Genomic DNA, 20,613 nt, shown 5'->3' on the forward strand with positions numbered 1-20,613 from the left:
ATTTTTTTAGGTTCGTTGCATGTTTTTGTAATTAAAATGTATTTATGTTAGTTATATATTTTTTTGTATATGCTTATAGTTTTAAGTACATCGTTTTTTAAGTAGTTTTTTTTAACCTATTTTCAATGATTTAAATTATTTTTAGGTTAATTGGATGCCTTTGTAATTAAGTTGTATTTATGTTAGTTATATACTTTTTTTGTATATGCTTATAGTTTTAAGTACATCGTTTTTTAAGTAGTTTTTTTAAACCTGTTTTAGACCGATTATTTTAAACGATTCATTTTATTTTCTTAGTGTTTTCTGCATTTAAAAGTAAACATTGTTAATGAATCGATCTGCTCATGATGAATCTAAGAAAATTTTGTTGACAAATTCTTGAGATAATACGTAAATTGAAAAAGATATTCTTTAGTGCCCATAAAGTTTAAACGCTGAGTGACTCTATTTTCATTAATCAGATTATAAAAAAATTCTTTGTTTCAGTAAAAAATATTATTATATTAATTGCAGATTAATTCTTTCCACTTTAATTTAAAACATAAATTCTACGGGTGCTAACAGAAAATGAGAGAGATACATATTACGTTATTACTGAAGGCCTTTATAATATTATGAGTGAATTATATGACTATCAAAATTTGAAGTTTTAAAATATTTTGCTGAAGAATCTATTAAAGTAGGAATTGCATAAAATATTTAAATATAAAAATTTTAACGAACATTAAGATTGGCGAACCGGTTGGTCGACAAATTCTTGAGATATTACATAAATTAAGAAAGATATTTTTTAGTTCCCATAAGGTTTAAATGCTCAGTGACTCTGTTTTCGTTAATCATGTTATTAAAAAAATTAATATTTATTGACGAGCACGAACACACTGATATTCACCGTTACTCTGATTAGATGTTATAAAATCTGAATAGATAAACATAAACGTGTAAACAGCTGTGCGCCGGTTTCTATGGCAACACAGCTGGAAAGGGAAAAGAAGTTTCCGAAGAAAATTCACGCATGCGCATTGTTCTGATTGTTGTCATGGCAACCACTTTCAACAGATGATTTAAATTATTTTTAGGTTAGTTACATGCTTTTGTAATTAAATTGTATTTATGTTAGTTATATATTTTTTTGTATATGCTTATAGTTTTAAGTACATCGTTTTTTAAGTAGTTTTTTTAAACCAGTTTTAGACCGATTATTTTAAACGATTCATTTTATTTTCTTAGTGTTTAATGCATTTAAAATGAAACATTGTTCATTAATCGATCTGTTCATGATGAATCTGAGAAAATTTTGTTGACAAATTCTTGAGATATTACATAAATTAAGAAAGATATTCTTTAGTGTCCATAAAGTTTAAACGCTCAGTGACTCTATTATCAGTAATCATATTATTAAATAAAATGTTTTGTTTCAGTAAAAAATATTATTACATTAATTGCAGATGAATCATTTACACTTTAATTTAAAGCATAAATTCTACGAGGGGTAACAGAAAATTAGAGAGATACATATCACGTTATGACTGAAGGCCTTTATAATATTATGAGTGAATTATATGACTATCAAAATTTGAAGTTTTAAAATATTTTGCTGAAGAATCTATTAAAGTTGGAATTGCATAAAATATTTAATTATTAAAATTTTAACGAACATTAAGATTGGCGAACCGGCTGGTTCGCCAAAGGCGGCTAGTATTGTAATAAAATATATAATGAAATTGTGAAAGAGCATTTTTTAAAAATGTAAAACAAGAAATATTATATTCATCTAGAAATATAGAAATGCATACTGCAGAAAAGAATGCGGATTAAAAAGAAAAGAAAAGAACAACAACGCATATTTTCCACCGATATACAAAACAATAACTTGAAATCAAAAATTCGTAAAATATTGCCAAGACTGATTCTCAATAGTCAAGTAAATTCGATCATGATCAAAATCTCAAAATCACCCAAAATTTGATAAGTGTCGAAAATTCGATAAGTATCGAGAATTCGATATGTATCAAAAATTCGATAAATATCAGAAGTTCGATCAAGATAAATCGAACACTCAAACAAGTTTTGAAAGGAGTTTAGCAAGCAATTCAGCCGCCAGGTGAGAGCAGAGGTATAACGGAACTTTTCTTTTTATGCGAATACGTTTAAGTGTGAAAATGAGAGCTGCGAGCTGCGAATAAAACTGTGGATTTAATCTGAATGAATCCTTTCCACTTTTAATTCTGAAGATGAATATTTAGGGATTAAGCAAAGGACAGTCAACAGCCTTCTGATTATTGCAATTATTTTTCCATAATGGAATCATTCAGTTAGGGAACAGAAAACAGTTTATTCCAAAATGACATGCTGGAAACAAGTATTTGTTTGTTTGTTTCTTATGGTACTTGCCACTGACAAGCCCGCTGTTACGAAGACAGCGATTTAAGCCTGAGGGGGACGTCTCTTATTTTTTATAGCAGCGCCAACTAGGGCCAAGAGTACGACTTTGCTACTCACGCATCACTCATTCGCTTGCACAACCCCTTTTTACAGGAGGGCACATTCACACATCTCACAGATAGAACAACAGAAGAACAACCATGCCCAAACCGGGACTCGAACCCGGGACGCCCAGATCACGGGGAAGACGAGCTAACAAGTATTTGTATATATTAAAACATGGCAGTAATTATAGTAGCAAAAATTATGTATGATGGTGAGAAAGAATGAAGAGCAACAAAAATAAACACTAACCGGTAACCAAAAAGAAATCGAAAAAGCAATTTAATTGTGAATATCGATTTATTGTATTGCGATTCATCGTGAACCATTAATCATGATATCGATAGATCGACATTTTTCGAAAACTGGCATAAAAAAAAAATCGATTTTTTTTTTCTCGATAAATCGAAAATCGACACAGCCCTACTTGATAATCACACACAGCGATACATATTTAATAAATTTACTGGAGTTGTTTTACTTTTTATGTAATTAAAACATAGCTTTTTTAAAAACATTTTTGCATATTAGCAAGCACTCAAAAAGTATCGCTTTGCTTTCGCATGATTTTCTTCATAACGTGTGGATGAGCGTACCTGGAAAATGTCATATTAATAGGATGAATCATTTTTGTTCAATCCTGCGTGCAAGCTTTGAAAATGTAGTATTGAGAAAAATGACTTTCTAATTAACGCACACTCATTGCAGCACCAAAAAAAAAAAAAAAAAAAGTTTCGGCCAAAAAATGAAATTATAAAAAAATTTCGGAAAATAAAAGGTTTAAATGTCATTTAGCCCCTTAACATTTTTTTCAATTCAATACCTATAAAAAAACCCTGTAAATTTATGAAGCGAAAATAAGAGAGACCGCCCTGGAAAAGAAATCAACGCATATCTTTTCATCAACAGGAAGGATGCCGGGCTCATTCACTGTCGCTGCAATATCTTCAATTCAATATAGGAAATCCCTTTTTTGATATAATTAAATATGTTTCATATGATAATATATTTAAAATTAATATATTAAATTATATTTATAGATAATATATTAAATACATTTTATAGAATTATTTTATTGAATACCAGCTGGTCCCGAGATGAATGCTCACACAAATTTTCAATATTTTATGTACCTTGTTCTCGGAATTCTTAAGCTGCTAATTTTGATGACCATGCTGTTATAGAAGCCTTATACCGTTCTATTCATTGTACCATGAATCTCTCTGATTTTCTCATAAAATTTGAGCTTTCAATGGAGATGGAAGGGATTCAACTTCTATTAAAACCTGTTTTGCTGAAACATGTTTTTTTAAAAATATGTGTACAGAAATCGGAATCTTTCAATACTACTCTCATTTGCACTACAGAATACTGAAATGCAATAAATAGCTCCAGGTATGCTACATCTTGATACATGAAAAGTGTATAGCTATTCACAGAAATTTTAAATACGATATGACTTCACCTGAAATCTGTATTTGATCGCGATACCTTGAGGGATTCGCAATTAAGATCAACGTCACCACGTGCACTTCGAAAGGCGAAGTGACAGGAATGCGTTCTATGATCTGGCGTGTGAAAAGCGGGCCTTGAAATTCGAATTGAATGCTATGTAATAACTAATGACGATTTCCCGAACTTTTTCTTGCAATTTTAGCTATACATTAGATTATAATTTTACTATCAACTAGCCGTCTTCGGAATTCATTTTGTAATTTTGATTATGTTTGCTTTCCATTAAATCTCTTACGCATAACTTAATGTTCATGCTTCCAGCTAGAAAATATTATTAGATATCAAATTTTAACAGACATTAAAGCTGCGTCAATTTAACAGATTATCATCTGTTCTATTCATTCTGTATATTAGCTATTCTTATAGAGTTAAATTCCATGACATCCTAGCGTTTAAAAGCGTCATTGCCCAAATCAACTATCTACTGACTTTCGCCGCAACTTCTTATTTGCCTTGTGTACTGCACACAGACTCTTTCTTCCATAACTTTCAATCATTCGGAAGAAATTCGTGCTGCTATACATTTAATAATAATAAAACAAAAACAATTTGAATTTCAGAGCAACAATGTAATCCATTGTTCTAAATTAGATTTTAAAAAATTGACAGAATTCAGAAAATTTTTGCATGATTATTAAAATTTACCAATAACAAATTTTTGAATTTTAAAATAACATGGAAATTATTTGGTGCTGTTTTCGGGAGTTATCCCAGAAAAATGCTTAAACTTAACTTAAATTGGCTTACGAATACGTATATTCCAATACCCTAAAATGTATTTGTGTCAAATCTGATAGTCCTGGGACTAAAGGTTCATTCTATAAAGCCCCAAAGCATATACACATTCTCCTTAATTTAAAAAAAAAATGAAACGGAGTGACGTAAAAGTTTTCCTGGGAATTATTTCTGACGAACGGAATATCTGAAAAAATATTTGTTTTCGGTGTGGAAATTTATAAACTCATCACTGGCTCTCCCTTCTCTTATTTCTGAAATATACCCCAGAATATTTTATCTATGTCCTGCTTGCTCCAGCTGCGCAGCTAACGATCCAATTGCCAGTAGTGTTTATGTAGGGTTCGGATTAGATTCCAGATGAAACACTTCTTTCTTCTCAAGTGAAATTAAAATGAAAAAAAGTTGCCGTTGATCACGATGGCAGCATTACATCATTTCGTATTTTCCACACGACTAGGGCCTTTTTCACATTTCACCCTTTCATTTCGTGATCGTAAAAAGGCATTAATACAAATAGCTCTTAAATTCAGGTTTTCCCAGAACCGTAACTGTGCCAAAAGGACGCCGTTGTCCCTTGATTCAACGCGTGAAATATGTTTAGATGCTCATAAGGAAGAAAGCTCGGAGCTTTCAGCTCGGATGGAACATTCTCATAACAGGCATTTGAAGGAGGAAACATCATAAAATTTTTAATGTGACTTTCGTCTCGAATAACGTGAACAAGATGTGGATTGAAACCACAAGAAATTTAGAATTAAGATTTATTTTGACTTTGTGAAGTTTTGAATCAACAACGTAGCTATCGAATGATTTCTATTTTTGATGCTGAAGATGCTTATCTAAAGCAAGAATTGTTAACTGGGTTTATAACTGTAATTCTCAATTCCTACTGGAGATTTGAAAGCGTCAGAGAGGAATTTCGGGACGATTGCCAAAAGTATAACTAATGCGTAATAGAGCATCGCCATAATGAAATCCCAGCATCCAAGTGCTCAGAATTTGATAGCTGGTGACGAAACGAATTTATTCCCAAACGACCAGTGAGTGCTTCAAGATGTCCGTGTGTGAATTGCTTCCATGCTTTTTTTTGTAAATTGCTCAGTGTTTGCACTGCTTCCATCGAGGATCGTAGTACGTCGAATATTAATTAATATATTATAGTTCGTTTCTCCAAAAATTGTTGAACTCATAAATATAACCGACGGCATATAACATCCACTACTCCGACATTTCCCGGACTTCGCAAGAGTGTACACATCTTAGTGTACACAAGCTCCCACCCCCGCCCAATGCACGGCGGTAGGAATCGGATCTATAATTTTTCAATCTCGAATTTAAGAAGCAATCCCGAGTCCAATGCCCGCAGAACATTAGAATAGAGAGTACAGCCTTAGGGGACTATTCTTAAATCTATATATATAAAAATGAATGTGTGTCTGTCTGTCTGTACTCGATAGATTCAAAAACCATACATCCAATCGCCGTGAAAATTTGGGAAATTATTAGGTATATCTCTAGGAAGGTTTTTGAAAAAAAAAAAATTTAATCAGAATTGGAGTTTTTTTATTAATTAAAAACTAACTTTCCCGCCAAAAAAATCTTCATTTTCCCCACCGCCAAATGAGTAAGGCTTCAGTTTTTTTCCCCCACGCTAAAAAGGATAGGCTTAAGAAATTTTCGGCAGATTATTTCAAAGGATTCTGTTTATTTTCTTAAGGTTTGATGCATTTAAAGTTAAACAGTTAATGAATCGATCTTTCAGATTCATTCTGAAGTACTTTTAAATTAAAATAAAACAGAATAAAGGAAATTAAAAATTTCTAATCTGCATAGCGTTACCCCAACTGGCGTAGAAAATTCACTCATTTGCGTTACCATAATTGGCGTTGAAAATTCACGCATGCGCATTGTGTTCTGATTGTTCACAACGGATATGGACTTGGTTTTGAAGGCTTAATATGTTTTCGAGAGATTATTTCAAACGATTCTGTTTATTTTTTTAGTGTTTGATGCATTTAAAAGTAAACATTGTTAATGAATCGATCTGTTCATGATGAATCTGAGAAAATTTTGTTGAAAACTTCTCGAGATATTATATAGATTAAGAAAAATATTCTTTAGTTCCCATACGGTTTAAATATTCAGCGACTCTGCTTTCAGTACTCATATTTTTTAAAAAATGCTTCGTTTCAGTTAATATATTATTATTATTATATTTATTGCAGTTTAACCATTTCCACTTTAATTTAAAGCATAAATTTTACGGGAGCAAACAGAAAATTAGAGATATACATATTACGTTATGGTTGAAGGCCTTTATAATATTATGAGTGAATTATATGACTATTAAAATTTGAAGTTTCAAAATATTTTACTGAATAAACAATTAAAATGGGAATTCTATAAAATATTTAATTATTAAAATTTTAACGTGCATTAAGATTGGGGAACCGGTTGGTCGCCAAAGGCGGCCAGTTACTTATAAAACGCACTTTCGGTAAAATTCCTCCCCCCCGCAAGTTTATAAAGTGATTATATTATTAGAATAATGTACTGCCTGTTAATTGCGTAACCCCTATTTTAAAGGAAAGAAAATGAAGCTATTGAGAGTAGTTATGAGACAAACGGAAAACCGTTTCTGTAAATTGTGCAATGAAAAAATCGTTTTGCACAGAATGCGACCACATAACAAATCATGCCAAATGAAGGAAAAAACCTAGTAATAAAGCATAAAAGGTTATCGTTCTACGGCGTCTCGGACTTCAGGGTTGGAATTTTGTGTGTTTATCAAAATCATCATGGATGCGTGGTAATTTTTCGGTTATCCATTTCAGATACTTGGTGCTCCGTTATCCAGATTCAGCAGTGCCCCCGATCGTTATTTTTTTAAAAAGAAAACTGATTGTTTCTCTTTTGAATAATCCTATTTATTTGTGATTAGCGTAATTTATTTATTTTCACCTTCTTGTTTTTAAACAAAGATATCAATCATCTTAGTGAATTCCATTTTAAATGGAATTTTTTGAAACTAGCAGCAATCAGCATTATATAAGGAAATGGATGTAGGCAGACCGCGTTGCAACTGCCAAAAAATTGCATCTAAGCATCACAAATGCAAGGCAGTATTTACATAAGCAGCAAAAATGGAAATGAAATTGATAGCGGGGAACTTTCTCTTTTTCTTTATTCAATTAACTGACAGTTCTGTCTGCGTTTTGCTAATGAGCTGAGTCACTCGCCCACATTGTAAGAAGAAAACATTGCTACCATGGATAGTTCTTTAGAAAAACTGATTCAACAACTTCCTGTAATGATTTGTAAATATAATTCTAGAACTGTCCCTAATATCAAATACTGATTTAAGAAAATGCCAACCGTGAATGTTGCAGATACTTGAAGCCGAAAAGAAGCTGAGCGAAAGAAAAGCCGAGGAGGCTATGAGAGCACAGCGGGCGACCGAGAGACTGCGGAAAGCTCTCACTCCGGCCATCGGAAAGGTAAGGGCATTTCTTCTCGAAATATATATCGTGTAAATAAATAAGGATTACAAGATAGTGTGCTGCTTTTTGCAGGAAAGAAAGCAAGCCAAGAAGAAATCAAAGTAGAGAAACGAGCCGTGGCAATTTAATTTACATCTGTCTCCACGAGTGGTTCCTCCGGTAGAAAATGTACAAAATTTAATTCGAATTAAAATAAATAGCTTGCTAAAGACTTTTCACGAAATTTTTAATGACAAATCTGCTTAAGTCGCAGCACAAGTTGAACTCTTCTCCTAAGGGAGAAGGAAATCTTTGCATCTACAAAAGAGATTTAATTTCATAATTAAAAAAAAAAAAAATCACAACACTGGTAAGTTTGATCATGTTACATTTTTAAGGTGTTAATTTTTTTTTTTAAATTAATAGTTGACCTTCAAAAAGGCTTTATCAATTGCTTTTGTTCAGTAAAAGTCTAGGCAATACACAATGATTCCTTAAAATTGAGCAAACAAATGACTTCCGGGTTGGAGGAAATCGGATTAAATCGAATAGCCACGTTGTAAAACGAGCAGGTTAAAGTCTTCTAAGCGCTGAAGATCTGCATGAAAACTGAATAGTTGATTGCGGTTTAGTGAAACAATGTAAATGCACAATTCCTTAATCATAGCAACTATATTAAAAATAAATAAATAAAAATGGTTTTATTGAAGCAGATAATAAGAGAACAGATTTCATTGAATAAAAACTATTCTCTTATTTGCTTTTGATTATTTTCACAAGAGATTTCGGAATTTGATTTGTCTCCTAGAGTTGTGAATGCCGAATTTTCACCCCCCCTTCATTAATGAGTCCTTTCTGGCTTTTATAATTCACATTTGTGCAAATATGCACAGCATTCTTTTAAGTGCGCTGTTTTCTATGTTTCTTATTAATTTCTTTTCCTTGAATGATGTCGTTTCATTTTTTAATAGAAAATAAAGCATAAAAAATTCTTCGGTAAACTGATTATAAATTAATTGATTATAATTATTAATCTAAGTTGCAGAAAATAATGAGAAAAAATTAACAGTGCTATCTAATATTCAAAAATATTAATAAATTTTAACCATCTCTCTAAAAAAAAAAAAAAAACTTAGCATTTGTAATGAAAATTTGATTCTTAGAGAAAAGAAATGAATTATTTTTTAAAGATTTAAGAAAGTTATTTCCATTTTCTAAATTTTTTCGTTCATCATTTTTACTTGTAAATAAAGCAAAATATTAATAAATTGTAAAGTAATATAATTCCTTAGAAATAATTAAATCAATTATCATGTGTCAAACCATTGTTAAAGTATCATTTTCGTATTTGTGATATAATTAAAAATTGCAAAAAGAATTGTTGATTCATTTACATCGAAACAACCTGCTTATCATTGTTTTGTTAATTTGCCTAGTATTTTAATGATTAATATAAAATGCTGCAAAATATAATTATAAAATAACGCTTGATAAATGAAATAAATGATAGAAATTAAAATCACAGGCTCATTCTTCAAAAAAATTTTAATATCATAGTGTACTTTTAGGAATTTTTTAAAAATAAAAATTTTTCCATTTAATGTCAGATATTAAATTAATAAAATTAATGCTAGATATTATGGCAATGAATACCGCAATTTATAAAGATCTCTATCTGAAGATACAGAGGAGAAATGAATGGATCTGGAGATAATCCTGGAAAAATATAAAGAATATCCAATGATAATAAACAGAGATTTTAATGCTAAATGTCCGACCTAGAGATTTTTATACTGAAAGAAGAATAAGAACGTTGTCGGAACTGATTTGGATATAATCAATCCTATTGATTCGCCCTCCGCCAGTGAATCAGAGAAAGGACAAAGTAGGATCAAGACAATATTATGGACTGATTATGGTGAAACAAGAATTGAATCTTAGCGCCCATGACTTTCTCTATTGGCCACAGGAACAAAATAACTCAATAAAAGAGACTCCAGTCTTTCATTCGAATTTTCATGAATTGATTGCAATATTCCGAGAATATAATATATTTAAAATAGGCTTGGTAATCTCTTGGAATCATTGGATGAGTTCTTAAGGAATATTTATGCAAGAACAGTAAAGAAACAAATATGCACTGCAGAAGCACTTTGATCAGCATACTGAAAATTTGCGACTGAGCTTCAATTACAGTATCAGATTCCATATATCAAAGTCGATGCACTTTTGAGATATCAAGTTTAGACACACGGGAATATACTGACAGATGATCAATTCGTAGACAGATTCGATTCAGTAAGATGATACGGATCTAGTGGTCCCAGGTGGTTATTGCTATCCTCGCTTTGGCGACATTCTTCTGCAGATGTGGAAAATTATAGTGCAAATTCGGCAACTGCACACAGGCTTTCTCTAATCAGCAATTAGCCCTGATTTTTGCAAATTTTATTGACTTTTCCCAGTTCTGTCCCAACCTTGTTATTGGGCTGACAGACGTAATTCGAAAAATGTATTTTTTTCGGAATCGTGGAAATAGGACAAAATCCCAAACTTGAATTACAGCTTTCTCTCTTTGAATATTTCATACACGAAGAAGTACGAAAGAAATTTTATTGGCAAGTGTAACAAATCATTTTGAAATGCCTTGAACATTTTGCTTTTATTTTGTGGAAGGATTCAACCATTCAACATATTCACTTTCGAAAGTCCACAGTGAATTAAATATACATTTCATAGGTATATTGTTAAAAAGTTCCAAAATAGAAAAACTACTTGGAGTAAAAATATTTAAACAATTCACTAAATGATGTTCAAACACAATTAATAAATACTCTACAAACAAGTACTCATGTGTAAAATTTTGAATATCTAGTTAAATATTAAAGAAAACTTTGGGTGTCAAAGCCCTTGAAATAGAAATGGTGACAGAACTGAAATAATATTTTCATAAAATGCAATTAAAAAATATCAAAAAATACTTTTTCAAAAAAATTTAAACACACACACTGGCATTCCAATGAAGGTCCCTTGTTTCATGAATACTATTGTGCCCCTATTATCTAATCGCTAACCAAGAAAATAACATTTAACACATTGTCTTCCACTCAATGCATAGAGCAAACAATATCTCTTCCCAATTTTTGCTTCAGATAATTGCTTTTATTTGATGCTAAAGTAGAAACAGCCTATTTTTAATGAATAAAAAATATATTAAATGAGATGCTCGTTTGCCGACTCGAGTATGAAACTTTCTCCTTCACTAAAACGGCTGAGCTTCACTCGAGGTTTATTGAAATTTCATTTTGGTGCGTTAATTAAATTGTAGCTACTTAGTATGATATTGTAACACATGGTCAAATTAGAACCAAATGCTTTACTTTTCCCCTCCACTACTTCATTCATCTTTTTACTTGCTCCTGGGTTAATATTACTCACCATGCACAAAGTATTGTGAAATGAAAAAAGTGACAGTTATCTACCTTGCGTAAAGGTTCAAATACAAAAAGAAAAAAAAAAGTGTGTGTGTGTGTGGGGGGGGGGGATTTCCATTCATATGAGCTCGAAACTTCGAACACAAATGACTTTTGAATCTAACTCTAATAGAAGTAAATGAAGTAACGTTTGAAGCCTACATGATCGAAAAGTTGTAATGACACTATTTCAAAAAATGATAAAGAATGTTTCTAAATTTCTTTCCACACAAGGAAGGACATTAAGAGTTTTGAAATAGCAAATTGCTCATATTGAATCTTATCTTGAAGATATAGAAGGGTTGTTTGAGGATTAATGGATCACTTAGGAGTCAAAATTTGTATTTTGAAAAAGAAATTATATTAAGTTCTGAAGACTAATGGCACATACAAATTTTTAAAACATAATAACTAAAAAATCTCCCATGAAACTGTAAACGGAGTTTAATATACGGGGGGGGGGGGGGGGCACTTTTGTACGATTTGATGCTATTTCTCCCAGGCATTCACAAAAAAATATTTAAAAAAAATTATGAAAGAAATGGACATTTAAATAAACCTGCATTCACTCAAAAAGATCACACATGCTAAAGAAAATAATCTTATTATATGAAATGAAAGAGTTTATTTTTTTCTTCAATAAAAAATTTATGCATAAAAAAATACAAAAATACATAATTATGAGATTATGCGAGTTTTAAATGATACAAACTTCTTGATTGGACATCATATCATAACAAAAATATAAACACACACAGCATAGTTTCAATAGAATAAGACTTCATCTGACCACCAAATTCATTTCATTAATCTAAAAATAAATAAATAAATAAAAATAAAGGCAAAATTTTGCACAAAACTTATATACTAATAGCACACAAATGGCATTACCTTAACATAATTTATGCCAGAAAAATTTAAAATAAAAATAACAGAAAATCATGTCAATGAAATGAAAAAAATATATATATTAATTTTAAACATTTATTTTTTCTTTACAACAATGATACTGTCTATTTAATAACAGATGATAAAAAATGAAACGTGCAGATGCCACAAAGAAAAGGGAGAGAGAAATGTTCATGCAAAAAGTGCTATTAGAATTAAAACTACATAAAAATAATTTTCACAATTCTTGGTTCATTATTATTATTATTGTCAAATCAGTGAAGAAGTAAAACTTATCCAAGGAAATCTTTGAACTCATTAGAAAAATAATTAAGTAAAAATGAAAGAATAACGGCTTTTGAATTAGAAAGCAATGTTTGAATAATAAAATAATAATAAAAAAAATATTACAGAAATAGAATATTGGATGCAGACATTTTAGTCTCTCAATTTGCAACATTTTTTAATAAGAGTAACTATTTTCCAAAAATTCCACAAAGTTCATTAAATTACAAAGGAAGCACATTTTTTTTTTTTTTTTAAGAAGAACAACTGCTTGCTTTAGTACTGAACAGATTCCCCTCCCCTCCCAATCAATATTATACATAATAAAAATTATCCATAACAACACACACACACACAAAACATTTAAAATTTGGTTGTCATGTATTGAATCACCATTATATCTATGTCTATGGCAAATTTCATAGTTGTAAGTGCAATAGATTTGTTGGACAACAAACTTTTCCTTTTATGTTTAGATAAGCTAAACACTCATCAATTAAAAATTTAAAAATTACTAATAATGTTTTATCAAATATAACGACTACAGAATTTATCTCTTACAATTCACAAAAAGTCTAAATAGCAAAATTTAAAATGCCAGGAAATTGTTTGCAACAAATGCTCTTTATTTCAAGTCATTAAAAAATGATTCAAAATTTAAAATTCCATTATCAACATTAACTTCAAATTTTAATTGGGCTGATGAAGATTTTCTAAGTTCATAATACAGTTTAACTATATATCACCATTGAATTCAGGTCTTGTAAACCAGAGAATACAGACAGCATATTGTTAAATTATAAATGGATGATGGAAAATTACTATTAAATCATTAATATATAGTTTCTTACAGTGGTCATCTGAATTCAATCTTAATATATTTTTTTTTTTTTTTTTTTTTTTGATACAGCAGATATTATATTTATGATTGAAAGCTTGCTCAAACATGAAATAAATTTATTCATATACAAACATGAAATATGCCTGCATTTCAATATTACATCGATATTTTTATGCATCAGTAGAAGATTGGAAAATGCTTCCTGAACACATACATACAATGTAACTTCAGTTTTACCATAGCAACAGTTAATGATGGAAATTGATTTAAAAAACTTCAAATGACAACAATACAATATTAAATAGTTGTACATTAAATTATTGCTGTAATAAACTTACATAGTTTTATAATGTCGCTGAGAAGTCAAAAGAAAGTTCTTTATTCAATGAATAGCACTGTAATTTTATATATAACACTGTAATTTCATATATTCCAACAAGATTTGACTTTTTATCCATAACTAAACCAATCAGTCTCCAATTGCTAACTTTTCTCATTAATGAATGCTAATAATTGCTTTACAACACACTCAGAAATAATTAAAATCTATTTTTAAAAAAATTATTTTATGATTTATTATAAATGCATAATTGAGATCAAAGGAAAATTTAATTTTAGGGCATAAAAAGTCATCATCAGTTAAAAGAAAAAGGTTAAAAAAGATTCTGGTTTTTTTGCTACTATTTTATCATTTTTTTAAAAAGTATTTTATTAAAAATATTGTCCATATCATTCTATAGTGGTTATTATTTTAATAATAAAACACCATTTTGAATGGTAAATATGCAAATAAATAAAATGTAGAGACATAACTTTAAAGACTCTTTAATATATTATATTTCAATCATGCAATATTTTCTTATACTTTAAATTAAGGATAGTTTTAAAGAGAATTAAAGCATCTGTAGACAAACTTTTTGTAAGATGTTAACATAAACAGCTTATTAAGCCTTACAGATGTGAAGAAAAGTTATACACTTTTATACAATGTGTCATAAAATGGAAATTTTAATATACAGAAATTTGGGACAAAACAAAATGAATATATTCAATAAATCAGTTAGCCATTACTTCAAAATTGCATGATTTTAAACAAGTTAAGACGTTACAGAATTAGAAGCAAAATAATGTGCACAATCTGGCCTACAAATGCAAATATTATATTTACATTGCAAAAATGAATACTATAACATTCAAACCAATAAACATGCAAAAAAATGAAACTATATTGAATGAAATACAGTGCTGTATCAACATGAATTAAAATGATTTACCCCTGTTCATCCATTCACTTGAACAATTTAACAAATATTTTATGCTACAAGATTTTCATTCAACATGATCAAAATAATCAAACTGAAAATGAAATTTACCCATCATCACAAATATTCTATTTTGTTTGATTCTACAGTGCTTCTCATTTAAAAGTTATCCAATAGGGTGGAACGAAAAAAAAAAAAAAAATCAATCAATTTTTGATTTTTAATTTGTAATAGCGTGGAAGAGCTGCCTTTTGGTGTAGATAAAATAATTATAAATATGAAAAATATTTAAGTAATTCTCGAGGTGCCGCAAAGACGTTAAAGTTTCCTAAAATTGGAATTTTTGCTACATTTTAAAGTTTCCCCCCTCTTCTACGAAATAGTCAATTTTTAATTTATAATAGCGCGGAAAAGTTGCCTCCTGGTATATATAAAATAAATAAAAATTACAATAATAATAATAATAAAAATTAGAGTATATCTTGATGTGCCACAATGAACGTTAAAAAGTTTCATAAAAACACAGTTTTTACAACTTTTTAAGGAATTTTTGCATGCTTTGATTATGAATAAAAAGCTATAAATAGGCATTGTCATATGAATAGAAATAAAAAAACAGTTTTAGTGTTGCACTGGCATGGCACCGAGTTGCCGCCGGAGCTGTTGATATTGAAGTAGGCAGAGATTTGTCAGCGTCCAGTGATAAGGATAGAGCTGGTTTCAAATCAGTACCTTTGCCGAGATAAGTTGAGTTGGCATCTGCACTCTGTCTATTGTGTAACCAATTTGTTAGTTTGTGTGCTTTGCAGCGAGTAAAAATGTCTCAGTCTAAATTAATGAAGACAAGACAAATATCAGAGTGTTCTATTTATGGGAAATTTAGTGATTTGCTTGAAGTTGAACTCGCTACTTACGAATCTACTAAGAAAAATTGCTTCAGAGAAGGTTCCTTCTGTGGCATAATAACACGTCTTATATTGTATAATTATCTTAATATGTGACGCTTTAGTCCCCATAACAGAACAAATATGGTCAAGAGCTTCTATTCCCATTGCTTCTACCAAAAGAATTTTACAAATGATAAAAGCTTATCATGCTAAATACAGGAATTTATTAAAATCTAAAAGCAGAAAATGTTCAGATAAGTTTGATTCCAACTTCACAGAATTTAGAGAAGAGGTTAAACGTTTATTTGATATTGCTGACTTGTATAAAAGGAAAAAAGTGCCAGTTATGGAATAAAAGGTTCTAACAAAAAAAAACAAAAAATGGTTATAGGTAATATTGATATTGCTACCGCAAGAGCTTTGAGGAAGAAAGAAGCAAGAAAGAGTAAAGAACTACAGAGAATAGTTATGTTTAATTAAGAACAGACAGAAAATACTAGTGCATCAGAAACGATTACTGGCGACAATGACAACGCTGAAAAACAACAGTGTTCTTTACAAAAAGAGACAACCAACCAGATCCATCAAATAGATATGAAGAGATAATATTACCAGGTGCCTGAGTGATTTAATATTAAAACTTTCATGTATGTATGGTTCCAAACATCTTTTTAACTTTATCTCATATTCAAACTATCTCTCTGTCGATCTCAAGAGCAATATAGACTAGATTATTCAAAGAAATGGGTACTTTGCTGCTCCAGAAAACATCCTTTTGTCCATGCTAAGTGATGAATGTAAAATTCAAAGAGAACTTGGTTTACGACGTGTTTTAAAAGTGAGAACAGAAAGTAAAGACAGAGTCGGGAAGTTTAAAGTTCTAAAGATAAGCTTCAATGCAAAGGATGATATTGACAAAATCTCATGGTTTGAAAATGACGTAACTGACCCCCCACCAAATAGTATAGGGGACTCGGTCATTGGCTTTCCCGGGCTTCTTTGTCACATGCAAGCAATGGAAATAGCTGTGAAATTGGTGGCCAAATCGGCTCCAGGTGTCTGTGGTTCAATTACAAGAGAGGGATACATAAGAACATAAATTAACTCATGTGTGAATTTGGCAAAATTTAATTAAAAAAAAACCAGTTTAACAAGGCATTTAAAATAGAAACAAATATTTTGCAGCAGTAATATTTGTAACCATTAAGGATACAGAAGTAAAAAATGCAAAATTTGACATAAAACATATTTTTTTTATAATTATACTTTGTAATTAATAATTTTTTGCAACTGTAAAGCTTATATATGTATTTAAAATCATTTTTTGTAACATTATATGAATGAAAAATTTATAAAAATATTTTATCAAAGTTAATAATTTTTCTTTTTTTCACCTTTTTATATTTTATTTATTTATTTATTTATTTTACAAATTTTAAGCTTTTCGCGACACCTTGAGATATTGTTCTATTGCAACCAAATATATATAGATTTTCAAAATTCTTTTTGAACCTAAAAGCTAACTTTTCTCCTCTATTATCAAATAAAAATCTAAAAAATTTTTTTAAAGGCCCATTTTTTCAATTTCTTTTTTTACTAATTTCAAGCTCTTTGCAGCACCTCAAGATAATATAATATTTCAACCAAATTTTTAAAAATTGTTTTTTAACCTAAAAGGCAGCTGTTCCGCACTATTATCAAACAAAAATTATATTATATTATATATATATATATATATATATATATATATATATATATATATACACACACACATATTTAAAGCCATTTTCGTTCCACCCTATTATCCAACTATAATTGAACAACTTTGGTTTCAGTATAAGAGGAAATTTTTCTATAGAAATATATTATGAACTGTAATATTTAATTAATACAGCCACAATAGGAGGGTATGTAAAAACTTCTTTTCTTTAAATGTCTAATTGAATAACTTAATATATTACAATAAACTGTAGTGTCAAACTTGAAACAACTAGAAATTATGTCTCCACACTTCCCCTAGGATCTGCTTTAATGAAACATGCAGTTTTGTAGATTCAAATAGCATTTAATTGATTTATTTCATTTAAATTTTATTCTGATAAAATAAAATAAAGCAATATTTCAGATCTAGAAATAAAATAATATTTCAAACAAAGTCAATTTTTTTTTTTTCATTTAAATCATGCAAAATTTATTACACAAAAATAAAATTAGTTCAGAGTTTTAAATTTATATTAGTATTTTCATCATAATATTGAGATTCCAACCTAAAACATTTCTCAGTACGAGGTGGCTACTGAAACTGAAAAAAATTTCCTGATTTTTCCCTGAATTACAACTAATAATAATATTAGTTTCCTTAGTTTTCTCCTAAGTCAGAATAACTTTGTGAGTACAATATATATTATTAAAAATAGTTTTAGGAGTTATTTAATGTGAAAAAACTATATTTCCATAAAATTTAAATTAAAAAAATAGTATGAACATCATAAAACTATTAAAACATTATGTTACATTTCTCATATGGGGGAAAAAAAAAAAAAAAGTTTTGCATTTAAAATTAGCATTAGAATTCTAAGAAACTTTAGAATTATTCATTGCAAGACAAGTTAAACTAAGTTAAAAATAAAGGTGGTTATGATCGAAATTTTAACACAGTTGGATAATTAATTAGTGCATTTACATAAGTATTAGAATTGCATATTGCAGCATAAATATGAAAACAGTACAATTTTATAGGCACCTAATGTATATTTTAGCAAAGATTTAAACAAAAGAAATTGCTAAATTTTACATACAATTAAAAAAAAAATCAGAAGAAATTGCATTCTCTAAAATTAATGCTTTTATAAATATATTTATTTATAAAATAATAAAAGTATTTTAATTTCATTTTTAAAACAAATAATATTAAATGAAAAATATTAATTTAAAAATAATAACAAATGTTTAACTATTACAATTAAAATGCAACAAATTTATAAATAATTTCAAAATTGAAGTATCAATTATTAGAGTACTAATAAAATAAAACTTGGTCTAAAACAGTCAGTTCTTCTTTCAATGAATTAAAAAATTTAAAAACTTTTTTACAAAATCTTGAAGCTTGCAATCTCTTCCCAAACACTTGAGCACGTTTTGTGCTGCCTTAGAATTTTTTAAAAATTCTTCATCTATTTATTTATTAGCTTTTAATTCTTTCAGCCGATACTTTGCTTCCTTTTTTGGTTTCCAAATTTTCACACAATTTTTCTTTTCTTTATACCTTTCATATTTGACTCATAAATTCCTCATACTTAAAATTAATTGTTTTCATACTTTAAAATTACTTATTCTACTTTTTGTTTGATTGCTGTCATAAACAATTCTTTGATGTTCTCCATAAACAATAAAACTGAAAATTCTCTCTCAATAATACAGTTAACATTATCAGCTTTAATAAAGATATGGGGTCATTACAAGGATTGCGAGTTAACAGCAAATCAAACCACAATTTATTCATATCCTATTTCTTTTTGTGAAAGGGAAAGCTGATATTTCTGAAAGTTTTGTTAGTGTTTTTGCTAGCAATATTCATCGGCTTATTGCTCAATTCTAAAAAGTTGCCATATCCTTGAAAAGAAGCCATCCTGAGTTACTGTTGCTATGATCATTTTGGCGAGAATAGGCTTCGGACGTAAAGAAATGATAACGTGAAATCGCCGATATCGCGCACGCTTGGAGAGAAATGTTCTCGCAATTTTCCCGATTTCCAGGTTCTATCGCCACCCTGTAGTATAACCTTTAAATTAAATAGGCAAATTGTTGGAAAAATTAACAGATATAAATTTAATTTTAGAAATACAAAGCTGAATTACAGATTTTTTAAGGTTCTTTAAAAAAAAAATTATATAGTTCTCGATGATACTGTATTTAGAACATATTTAAATTATTTGCAATTTACATAATAGATGAGAGAATCACAAAATTTCAATTAATGAATCAAATTGTTGAAAGACATGACAAAATTTCTTTCACTATGTCTTTCAACAATTTCCTATATAATTCAAAATTTTAATAGTTCTTTACCGCAGTCATTTTTCAGACTTATGCTGTTTCAGGTTCATGCCCATAGATGGCGTTTCTGTTGAGTTAGAAATTTGTTTTGTATCTTAACGTTCAGTTGAAGAACATTTTTCAGTTTTCGAGATGTGGCACTCAATGCTAGTATTGAGCGAGGTGTCCTAATCTGTGATAATAAACTTGAAGTGGCACAAAACGTGCACAAAAATAAAATTGTGTTAACAAGAAAAGAGTTTTTATTTGAAGAGATTTACATATGCATACAATAACAGCATTTCATTTCATTGAAAGCATTTTAGGTTAAACATCATAATGTTATGTCTCACAATAAAGAATTCAAACCAATAAAAAAGATGAATTTATATTCTTGGGATCTTAGGATATGCAAATAATTAATAACTTTAAGACAATCAAAGATGGAGGCAGCAAAGATTTCTCATAAGAATCCTCACGAGATATCACTTTGACAATTTATTGATATTATGCTCCAACAGATTTTTTTTTTTTTTAATTCATGCTGAGTTTATGATTATAATGCTTGAAAAAATGAAAACTTTCTGCCTGTAAGGTTTATCTGATAAATTTTATGTTTGCACATTTTTAAATTCAATTTTCAGTTTTCAAAAATAATATAAAAGAAAATGACACCTACTGAAGTGAGACAGAGAAGCTTCTTTTTGAGAATTTGGAGTATCA

The 20,613-nt window shown here is 29.3% G+C and overlaps 2 protein-coding genes across 6 annotated transcripts in view; one reads left to right on the forward strand and one right to left on the reverse strand.

Annotated features, from left to right (window-relative positions):
• LOC129966879 (uncharacterized) overlaps positions 1–8,409 on the forward strand; it is a 59,669-nt gene extending 51,260 nt beyond the window's left edge. For both annotated transcript variants that reach the window (XM_056081484.1, XM_056081485.1), the window contains 2 exons: positions 8,130–8,237; positions 8,313–8,409. In XM_056081484.1, coding sequence (XP_055937459.1) covers positions 8,130–8,237; positions 8,313–8,345 — 141 coding nt within the window. In that variant the 3' untranslated portion in view covers positions 8,346–8,409. The remainder of the gene's footprint in view (positions 1–8,129; positions 8,238–8,312) is intronic.
• Positions 8,410–12,382: 3,973 nt separating this feature from the next.
• LOC129965411 (centromere protein F-like) overlaps positions 12,383–20,613 on the reverse strand; it is a 158,227-nt gene continuing 149,996 nt past the window's right edge. For all 4 annotated transcript variants that reach the window (XM_056079265.1, XM_056079266.1, XM_056079264.1 and 1 more), the window contains one exon: positions 12,383–12,503. In XM_056079265.1, coding sequence (XP_055935240.1) covers positions 12,491–12,503 — 13 coding nt within the window. In that variant the 3' untranslated portion in view covers positions 12,383–12,490. The remainder of the gene's footprint in view (positions 12,504–20,613) is intronic.

This window comes from Argiope bruennichi, chromosome 4 (assembly GCF_947563725.1).
Source record: "Argiope bruennichi chromosome 4, qqArgBrue1.1, whole genome shotgun sequence".
Classification (NCBI taxonomy): domain Eukaryota; kingdom Metazoa; phylum Arthropoda; class Arachnida; order Araneae; family Araneidae; genus Argiope; species Argiope bruennichi.